Below are 10,822 nucleotides of genomic sequence, written 5' to 3'. Positions count from 1 at the left end.
CCCCCTCTTCTCACCCCCCTCCCCTCCCTCCCTTCTCACGTCCCTCCCCTCCCTCCCTTCTCAACCCCCTCTTCTCAACCCCCTCTTCTCAACCCCCTCTTCCCCCACCCCCTCTTCCCCCACCCCCTCTTCCCCCACCCCCTCTTCCCCCACCCCCTCTTCCCCCACCCCCTCTTCCCCCACCCCATTTCCCCCACCCCATTTCCCCCACCCCATTTCCCCACCCCATTTCCCCCACTCCATTTCCCCACTCCATTTCCCCCACTCCATTTCCCCCACTCCATTTCCCCCACTCCATTTCCCCCACTCCATTTCCCCCACTCCATTTCCCCCACTCCATTTCCCCACTCCATTTCCCCCACTCCATTTCCCCCACTCCATTTCCCCCACTCCATTTCCCCACTCCATTTCCCCCACTCCATTTCCCCCACTCCATTTCCCCCACTCCATTTCCCCCACTCCAACCCCCTCTTCTCCCCCACTCCAACCCCCCTCTCCCCCACTCCAACCCCCCTCTCCCCCACTCCAACCCCCCTCTCCCTCACTCCAACCCCCCTCTCCCCCACTCCAACCCCTCTCTCCCCCACTCCAACCCCTCTCTCCCCCACTCCAACCCCTCTCTCCCCCACTCCAACCCCTCTCTCCCCCACTCCAACCCCTCTCTCCCCCACTCCAACCCCTCTCTCCCCCACTCCAACCCCTCTCTCCCCCACTCCAACCCCTCTCTCCCCCACTCCAACCCCTCTCTCCCCCACTCCAACCCCTCTCTCCCCCACTCCAACCCCTCTCTCCCCCACTCCAACCCCTCTCTCCCCCACTCCAACCCCTCTCTCCCCCACTCCAACCCCTCTCTCCCCCACTCCAAGCCCTCTCTCCCCCACTCCAACCCCTCTCTCCCCCACTCCAAGCCCTCTCTCCCCCACTCCAACCCCTCTCCCCCCACTCCACCCCCTCTCCACCCCCTCTCCCCCCACTCCACCCCCTCTCCGCCCCCCACTCCACCCCCTCTCTCCCCCCCCCCACTCCACCCCCTCTCTTCCCCCTCTCCCACTCCACCCCCTCTCTTCCCCCTCCCCCACTCCACCCCCTCTCTTCCCCCCCCCCCACTCCACCCCCTCTCTTCCCCCCCCCCCACTCCACCCCCTCTCTTCTCCCCCCCCCCCACTCCACCCCCTCCCCCACTCCACCCCCTCCCCTCCACCCCTCGCTGTCAGAAACACAGACGGACAGAGAGTGAGAGACACACGCAGACAGAGAGATAGAGACACACTTGGGGGAGGGGGGGGGGCATCCCAGCACGCTGTTGGAGGGCTCCCGGTGCTGCAGTCGGTAAGTAGAAAATGTTTTATTTATTGATTTTTAAAAAAATTATTTCTTATTAATTTATTGGTTGATTTATTGATGTTTTTATCATTTATTATTGATGATGGCTCTTTATTTGTAAAACTGAAGTGTTTAATGTTTGTAAACTTCCCTTTAAACCCCCCTCCCCCCATTCCCTACGCCTGATTTGTAACCTACGCCTGATTTTCTAAAGAGTAGACAAGGTTTTTTCGAGCGTACAAAAATCTTCACTTACTCCATTCTAAGTTATTTTGGAGTAAGTTTTCACTGCCGAAACTTTGAAAACAGGCGTAAGTGGCCGGACACGCCCCTTTGGAAAAAAAACTTTGTTCTAAAGTGAAACTGTTCTAACTGACTAGAACTGGAGCAAACTAAATGCCGAGAATTTGAATTTTAAGATACTCCGTTCTACACCAGTTGCTCCAAAAAATCAGGAGCAACTGAGGCCGAAACTTGAGCCCATTAATTCCACCAGGACTAAAGTTTTCTTAAAGACCAAATTTGAAATTTAAGAATTTATTTTGTCACTGTGTGTAATGAAGTAATGGTGTAGATAAATAAATACTCATTATATTGAGCATTATGCTAATGTTGTGGCATTGCTTTGATGAGAAGAATGTAGTCTTTTTAAGACAGAGTTTATGATTTCACAAGAAGTGCTGACCAAAGGAAATAGTCATGAAGGCATTTAGACGATCATTATGCAAACAGGCCCAATGAGCTGCACACAAGCCAGTGATTAATTGTCCTTTAACAAACTATAGCCACATAACAAAAGTGTTGAAAGTTGTTTTCTCATAGAGGCAAAATGAACTGAATTTTATCGCTGTTTTGACTAATGTTTCTGGATGACATCTTGTTGCAATAAAAGTTTGATACAGATTTTTTGCTTACCCTGAGTGTTAAAACTATTGAATAATAAAATAACTCCTGGAAAACCAAAAGGATGCTGATTTGTAATTCTCGAGTTACTGACAGTACCATCCTTCTACCAAAAAAAAGAAATCCCCTGCGCATTATTTCTAACAGGTTACTTGCTCTTTCAAGCATTTAAAAGAATGTGTACTATATTGTGTGTACAGTACTATATTATTCATGTAATTGAACTTTGGATTGATTACTGAATGGTTGAAATGTGAATTCTTGATCAAAACCATTTTAGTTTTAGGAATAATGCTTTTTTTCTTCTAAAATTGCTTGAAGTTTGTTGCATTATCCCTACTAACATTGGTCGTTTTCTAACAGGTGATGAACTAACAAAGGTAGAAGATGAAGATGAGCAAGGTTGGTGTAAGGGGCGACTGGAGAGTGGGCAAGTTGGCTTGTACCCTGCCAATTATGTTGAAGTCATCCTGTGATGCGGAATGAACCAAAGAAAAGGCTGCAACAGTTTAACATTTAAATGTACAATTACATCAACTTAAGATGAAGATGATGTATTGGTGTAGAGAATGTACATATTCATTGAGCATTATGGTTACTTCACTTTGATGAGAAGAATTTAGTCTTTATTGGAGTGAAAAATGTGCATTTTAGCAGGCTCCTGTCTTGTGTTTTGAAGTTCTTAGCTGAAGCTTCACGGTTACTGTGATATCAGTTTTAAATATTATCTTCAGTCCATAGCTATGGCAGCTTCAGTTTTCATAGACAGAAGGATTGTAAAAATTGATTTAATAACTTGCCTTGTGTGACTGCTGAATACTAATTTTAAATGTTTATCTTTGCCTTATTGCAGCCTCTGTATTTAAGCAATGTCCCCATATCTTTTCCATTTAAAAAAAAATTGACTTATTTGTTGTGGTCAGTTTTTGACTTTATTTTTAAAGATAAGATGCCCAATATTTACCCATCGGTTAGCTTTTTAGAATTTTAGTTCTGTTACAATTCCTCCTTGTTAGAAATAACTTTCTTTTACATGCATGAGGTATAAGTAAGGAAAAATAACCTTGTGCTGTGCTTTAATTTCCTCTCTCATGTACATCTGTTCAACCATTTAAACTTACTCTTATGCAAGACCATGTGCTGCTTAAGTGAGCTAGCTAAATTTCGTATAGCCTCCTGCATGTATTTAACACGTCAGTGAAACACTGGGATGTGTTTTTAGTTAAATGCAATTGTTACCTGTTACTTTAATGTTCATTTTGAATAGAAATATCAAGTTAGACTCAACCATTCTGTATTCTAAAATTTGTGGATTTTAATGTGGTTACAGAAAGTAGATCTCCATGTATTTTTGACGTGCTATAATGTTCATAACTGGGGGAAGAGGAGCAGCCTGTAAATGGAGGATGTTGCAGAGAATACATAACCAGTGTTCCATTTATTTCCAATTGCTAGTACACTCTTCTGCAAGCTCCTCAGATAACTGGCGAGCTTTTGAAAGGTTTGAAGATCTGCACTAAAATACTAGCTGGAATTCTCCTTTACAGCAAAGACTACTTACCCCTTGTATATATAAAAATTCAACAAAAATTCAATTGAACAAAAATAATTGGGAAAGAGCATGTCCGCTACATTGTTTCTGTATTCAATCTAAGGACTGTTAAAACGTGAATAAGATGAGTTTTATTGATGTATACTTACTTTGCTTTATCTGTGTCAAAGTATTCTGTGATTCAAATTATTGTGTAATATATATAATATATATATATATATATATATGGAGAGAGAGAGAGAGGGGGGCTATGAGTAGGCTGTAATCACTTTTGACTGTGGGTGAATTGTATGCCAGCATTAAATGAATAATATTTTTTTCTGGTGAATTTTAGTTCTGTAAAACCTTCAATCAATCTTCGCAACTAGAATTAAACTATAAATTATATATAGTAACCGTGATGTAGACTTGTGATTTAAAATGCAAAACTGGACAATCCCCATTGATTGAACAGGAATGTAAGAACTGTACAATGTTGGGTAAGTAGGTGACTTTATTGGTATAAAGTATATTATCAAACTAAACTAGAACCATATATATATATATTTGAGTGGTTGGTAACTAAAGCATGCCATATTTTTTTATTCTTCCATATCTGATTATGCCTGATCATGTGAAATGACTGGATGAAGTGCTGCAAAGTAATATCTTCGAAATGAATCTTGGTAATATATCTTATTTAATCTAGTGAAAAGTTGGAGAAATGGGGTCTGTAATACCCTTGGTCAATATATTTCACCAGATACACACTAGAGGGGTACAATCTTTTAACTGAATTCTATATTTTGTCTCCAACATGTAGCATTTCTAATAAATTAGTTTACTTTTTAAAAAAATAATTGCAATCTTTTACAACGTTTTTGTAGGTTTAGACTTCTATTAAAATTTAGTACCACCGTTCAGATTTTCACAGTATTGGCCGTATTCAGAATGTCAATTCTTTGTCATATCACTCAAACATTGGAGAGGAATGTCTCATCAACTGAGCTATAGTTTGCTCTTTTTTGACACAGTAGCATGTTCATAGAAATATTTTCTTTAGTAACAACTTACATTTTATACTGAAGAATATTACTGAATTCTGGGAGTGAGAACTTGTGGAAGATAGCGTGAGATGCACAACTGAAAGCATGGTCAAAAAAAAGAATTTAGAAGGCAGGGATTGAAGTGGAAAATAGAGGTTGAGGAAGAAAATTTCAACGGGTGGGACTGAAAGATTGGTCTCCAATTGTGGAGCGGAGGATTGGGGAACAAGAAGCTGCCCAGGGTCAGTGGAATGATGGGTGCAGATGGGAAATATGCTTGGAGAAGATTCCCTTGCAGAAGGTGAGATGAGGCTTTGGAGGGATTTGAGAACAATGATGAGGATCTTGAAATCAGTTGTTTGGGGTACATGGAGTCAGTGGAACTCAGTGAGAATTGAGGTGACGGCAGTCCTGACAGTACTCAAGGTTGTAAACATAGAAAATAGGTGCAGGAGCAGGCCATTCGGCCCTTTGAGCCTGTCCCACCATTCAATATGATCATGGCTGATCATGCAACTTCAGTACCCCACTCCTGCTTTCTCTCCATACCCCTGATCCCTTTAGCCGTAAGGGCCACATCTAACTCCCTTTTGAATATTTCCAACGAACTGGACTCAACAACTTTCTGTGGTAGAGAATTCCACAGGTTCACAATTCTCTGGGTGAAAAGTTTCTCCTCATCTCGGTCCTAGATGGCTTACTCCTTATCCTCAGACTGTGACCCCTGGTTCTGGACTTCCGCAACATCGGGAATATTCTTCCTGCATCTAACCTGTCCAATCCCGTCAGAATTTTAGATGCTTTTAGGAGATCCCCTCTCGTTCTTCTAAACTTCCAGTGAATATAAGCCTAGTCGATCTAGTCTTTCTTCATATGTCAGTCCTGCCATCCCGGGAATCAGTCTAGTGAACCTTCGCTGCACTCCTTCAATAGCAAGAATGTCGTTCCTCAGATTAGGAGACCAAAATGCACACAATACTCCAGGTGTGGTGTCACCAAGGCCCTGTGCAACTGCAGTAAGACCTCCCTGCTCCTATACTCAAATCCTCTCGCTATGCAGGCCAACATGCCATTTGCTTTCTTTACTGCCTGTTGTACCTGCATGCCTATTTTCAATGACTGATGTACCATGACACCTAGGTCTCGTTGCACCTCCCCTTTTACTAATCTATCACCATTCAGCTAATCTGCCTTCCTGTTTTTGCCACCAAAGTGGATAACCTCACATTTAACCACATTATACTACATCTGCCATGCATTTGCCCACTCACTTAACCTATCCAAGTCACCCTGAAACCTATCCAAGTCATCCTCCTCACAGCTCACACTGCCACCCAGCTTAGTGTCCTCTGCAAACTTGGAAATATTACATTCAATTCCTTCATCTAACTCATTTAATATATATTGTGAATAGCTGGGGTCCCAGCACTGAATCTTGCGGTACCCCACTAGTCATTGCATGCCATTCTGAAAAGGACCCGTTTATTCCCACTCTTTGCTTCCTGTCTGTCAACCAGTTCTTTATTCACGTCAATACATTACCCCCAATACCATGTGCCTTAATTTTGCACACTAATCTCTTGTGTGGGACCTTGTCAAAAGCCTTTTGAAAGTCCAAATACACCACACCCACTGGTTCTCCCTTATCCACTCTACTGGTTACATCCTCAAAAAATTCTAGAAGGTTTGTCGAGCATGATTTCCCATTCATTCCTGGGGCTCCTGAACTATTTTGGCAACTTTCTTCCTTAACTGAGCACGCTGTTAGAGCCGCTACACGTACTCCTACGCAAAGGTCACGATTGGGTCTGGGGGGACGGCTAGGAAAGGGCTTTTGATAGAGCACGCAATTTGTTATGCTCCAACAAACTGTTAACGTTATATGACCCGTGTAAGAAACTAGTTTTAACGTGTGATGTATCGTCCTATGGGGTCGGGTGTGTGTTGCAGCATGCGAATGCCAATGGTCAGTTACAGCCGATAGCTTATACCTCCAGAAGTCTGTCCCAGGCAGAAAGGGGCTACGGGATGGTAGAAAAGGAAGCGCTAGCATGTATATATGCAGTAAAACAAAATGCACCAGTACCTGTTTGGCAGGAAATTTGAGCTGGAGATGGATCACAAACCCCGAATGTCCCTTTTGGCTGACAACAAGGCCATAAGTGCGAATACATCGGCCCACATACAACGGTGGGCACTTGCGTTAGCCGCCTATGACTACACAATTCGGCACAGACCGGGCACTGAAAACTGTACCGATGCGCTCAACAGGCTACCACTAGCCACCACTGAGGGGGCAGCTGAGCATGATGCTGAGGTGGTCATGGCTGTTGAAGCTTTCGAAAGCGAAGGTTCACCTGTGACAGCCCGTCAGATTAAAGTCTGGACAAATAGACCCGCTACTGTCTTTAGTTAAGAAATGTGTCCTGAATGGGGACTGGGCAACCACGTACGGGGCATGCCCTGAGGAGTTTAAACCGTTTCATAGGCGCAAGGATGAACTCTCGATTCAGGCCGATTGCCTACTGTGGGGAAACTGAGTAGTCATGCCCCAGAAGGGCAGCGAGGTGTTTATCAGAGAACTTCACAATGAGCACCTAGGCATTGTCATGATGAAGGCAATTGCCAGGTCACACGTTTGGTGGCCAGGGATAGATGTAGACCTGGAACTTTGTGTTCGCAGGTGCAACACGTGTTCTCAGCTGGGCAACGCATTCAGGGAAGCCCCCCTTAGCCCCTGGTCCTGGCCTGCCACACCATGGTCACGCATCCATGTGGACTGCGCAGGTCCTTTCATGGGAAAAATGTTTTTGGTTGTAGTAGACGCCTACTCCAAATGGATCTTAAATTCAAGCACATCCTCTGCGACGGTAGAAAGTCTACGGGCAATGTTCGCCGTCCATGGTCTACCAGACGTCTTGGTCAGCGACAATGGCCCGTGCTTCACAAACACTGAATTCCAGGACTTCATGGTAGACAATGGAATCAATCATGTCAGAACGGCACCGTTCAAGCCGGCCTCAAACGGCCAGGCGGAACGAGCAGTGCAGATAATCAAACAGGGGATGCTCAGATACCAAGGGGTTTCCCTACAAAGCCGCTTATCACGCCTCCTGTTAGCCAATAGATCCTGACCACACTCGCTCATAGGGGTTCCACCCGCAGAGCTGCTAATGAAAAGGACGCTCAAAACCAGGTTATCCCTTATACACACTACTGTGAAAGAAATTGTTGAGAGCAGGCGTCAGTCACAATGTGACTACCATGACAGGAATGCGAGGGCGCGATGTATTGATGTCAATGACCATGTTTTTGTCTTTAATTATGCTGCAGAGCCCAAATAGCTTGCAGGCACTGATTGCCAAAGAGGGGAATAGGGTTTTGGTAGTTAAACTTACCAATGGACAAATCTGCCGCAAACATGTGGCTCAAACTAAAAGGAGGTTCAGCAACCCCATAGAACAAGCAGAGGAAGAACATGACGTAGCATTTACTCCACCACACCGGAACCAAGTGGAGGAGAGCCCAGCCACTGTGGGCAGTCTGGACAGGCCTGAGACACCGCAAACAGCAGAAATTCAGGCCAGCGCCCAACAACTGGAGCCCCAACTCAAGCGCTCTATAAGGGAGCGTAAACCACCAGAAAGACTTAACCTGTGATCCCAATAAGACTTTGGGGGGGGGAGGTGATGTCATGTATTCAACTGTCATTGTAACCCATGTATAAGCTGACCTAAGTTGTACACCTTGAGAACACTGACCATAGAGGGTGAACTTGTGGGAGACACTCCTAACCTGGACTTTCAGGTATAAAAGGAGAAGCTCCACCCACCGTCTGCCTCTGGAGTTCTTGGTAATAAAGGTAACTGGTCACAGAGTGACCTCTCAAGTATGGGCCTCGTGTGCATTTATACTGTATAGTAAGGACATATCAGTTGTGGTGGTTGGTGGTCAATCATTTTAACCCCAGGATAACGCTGCAGAAGTTCCTCAGGGCAGTGTCTTAGGCCCTACCAACTTCAGCTGTTTCATCAATGACCTTCCCTCCATAATAAGGGCAGAAGTGGGGATGTTCGCTGATGACTGCATAGTGTTCAGTGCCATTCACAACTCCTCAGATAATGAAGCAGTCCTTGCCCGCATAATGAAGCAGTCCTTGTCCACATGCATGCAGCAACATCTGGACGTAATTCAGGCTTGGGTTGATGAGTAGCAAGTAACATTCGTGCCACACAAGTGCCAGGCAATGATTACCTCTAACAAGAGAGAATCTAATCACCTCCCCTTGATATTCAATGGCATTACCATCGCCAATCCCCCACCCTCAACATCCTGGGCGTCACCATTGACCAGAATCTTAATTGGACCAGCCACATAAATATTGTGGCAACGGGCAGGTCAGAGGCTGGGTATTCTGCCATGAGTGTCTTGCCTCCTGACTCGCCAAAGCCTCTCCACCATCTACAAGGCACAAGTCAGGAGTCTGATGGAATACACTCCACTTGCCTGGATGAGTGTAGCTCTAACAACATTCGAAGCTCGATACCATCCAGGACAAAGCAGCCCGCTTAACTGGCACCCCATTCACCACCTTAAACATTCACTCCCTCCACCACCGGTGTACCGTGGCTGCAGTGTGTACCATTTACAAGATGCACTGCAGCAACTCGCCAAGGCTTCTTCGGCAGCACCTCCCAAACCTGCTACCTCTGCCACCTAGAAGGATAAGGACAGCTGGCGCTTGGGAATACCACCACCTCTAAGTTTCTCCCTCCAAGTCACATACCATCCTGACTTGGAAGTATATCGCTGTTTGTTCATCGTCGCTGTGTCAAAATCTTGGAACTCCCTCCCTAACAGCACTGTGGGAGTACCTTCACCACATGGACAACCGATCATCAGTCAGTCCAGTAATCTCGAGGCCTCATAGAAAATATTGCAACCGCAGTTTAAATTGTTTCCTGTCTCTTGTTTTATTTTGCAGTGCTTTCAAACAAGTATTATTACCCTGAAATCTTACAGAAACCCTCCCTTGCTTTTGCCGGGTTCCCAACTGTTGCCATTCATTCACAATTCAGAGAACATTCGTGTCTTAATCAGTAAAATTCTATTATTTCAAAATATTTCCCCTGAATTTGCAGGCGTTCGGCTGACTAAATTTTATTCCATTTTTAAAATCTGCCCCTAATAAAGATGAATTACTACCATACACTCCCCTCTATACACACATATTATTCAACAGCTCCCCTCTCAGACCCACCTCTACACTTTCTGTTCTCTGTGCACGGGCAGGGTCACCTTTGACCCCAAAATCGCAGGAGAATGCCCGTACAGGCACAGAGAAGAAAAAACGCGCGTTTTCCAGCGGTGCTGCTTACCTTTTAGTAAGGCAGATCACCGACTTTTAGGCCCTTTACCACCACCCGCTCCGGCTCACTACCGACTCAACCACCGAAAATCGCGGGAGTTCCTGTGGTTCAAAAGACTAAGAATCCGGCGGCAGCGATCCTAGGGGAAATTCCAACCCTAAATAGTGAATGTCCAGGTTGTAATCAAAGTTTTGTCCAGCGCAATACATGTATTTGCACGCGTTTGTACTGTGGACACAATAATGTAGATTTCCCTGCTGGTACCACCCGAAACATAGATATAAACAGGTACAGCGGACTGTGAATATAGGTATGGATAATGGATGCTAAACCTCTGCCTAAGCATCCTGCACATTTTCAATCAGATGCAAGAAGCTTCTGCTAAAAGCACCATGTAGGCATCCACACCATTCCTGTGTTTTTTCTGCATTTTACTCATGAAACATCGTCCAGTTGCCAGGTACTATGTTAGATGTAAAAAGGGTTTAAAGGTACATTTAAAAAATCCAATTAAACTTTAATAGCATTTTTGGGGGGGTGTGGGGGTTCGTTCCAGGCTATCACGGGACATTAATAACATTAACCAATCTGCAGTACACAGAAGTGACACTAGGTGACTGATGCGCTGTTTGCCAGAGCAAGAAATTCCA

General features: G+C 44.9%; 1 protein-coding gene across 7 annotated transcripts in view; it reads left to right on the top strand.

The window, feature by feature from the left end:
• Window positions 1–8,693, top strand: part of LOC139280789 (protein kinase C and casein kinase substrate in neurons protein 2-like) — a 147,316-nt gene extending 138,623 nt beyond the window's left edge. For all 7 annotated transcript variants that reach the window (XM_070900487.1, XM_070900481.1, XM_070900484.1 and 4 more), the window contains one exon: window positions 2,590–8,693. In XM_070900487.1, coding sequence (XP_070756588.1) covers window positions 2,590–2,702 — 113 coding nt within the window. In that variant the 3' untranslated portion in view covers window positions 2,703–8,693. The remainder of the gene's footprint in view (window positions 1–2,589) is intronic.
• Window positions 8,694–10,822: the final 2,129 nt, after the last annotated feature.

This window comes from Pristiophorus japonicus, chromosome 15 (genome assembly GCF_044704955.1).
Source record: "Pristiophorus japonicus isolate sPriJap1 chromosome 15, sPriJap1.hap1, whole genome shotgun sequence".
Taxonomy (NCBI): Eukaryota; Metazoa; Chordata; class Chondrichthyes; family Pristiophoridae; genus Pristiophorus; species Pristiophorus japonicus.
This window is presented reverse-complemented; position numbering and strand designations above follow the sequence as displayed.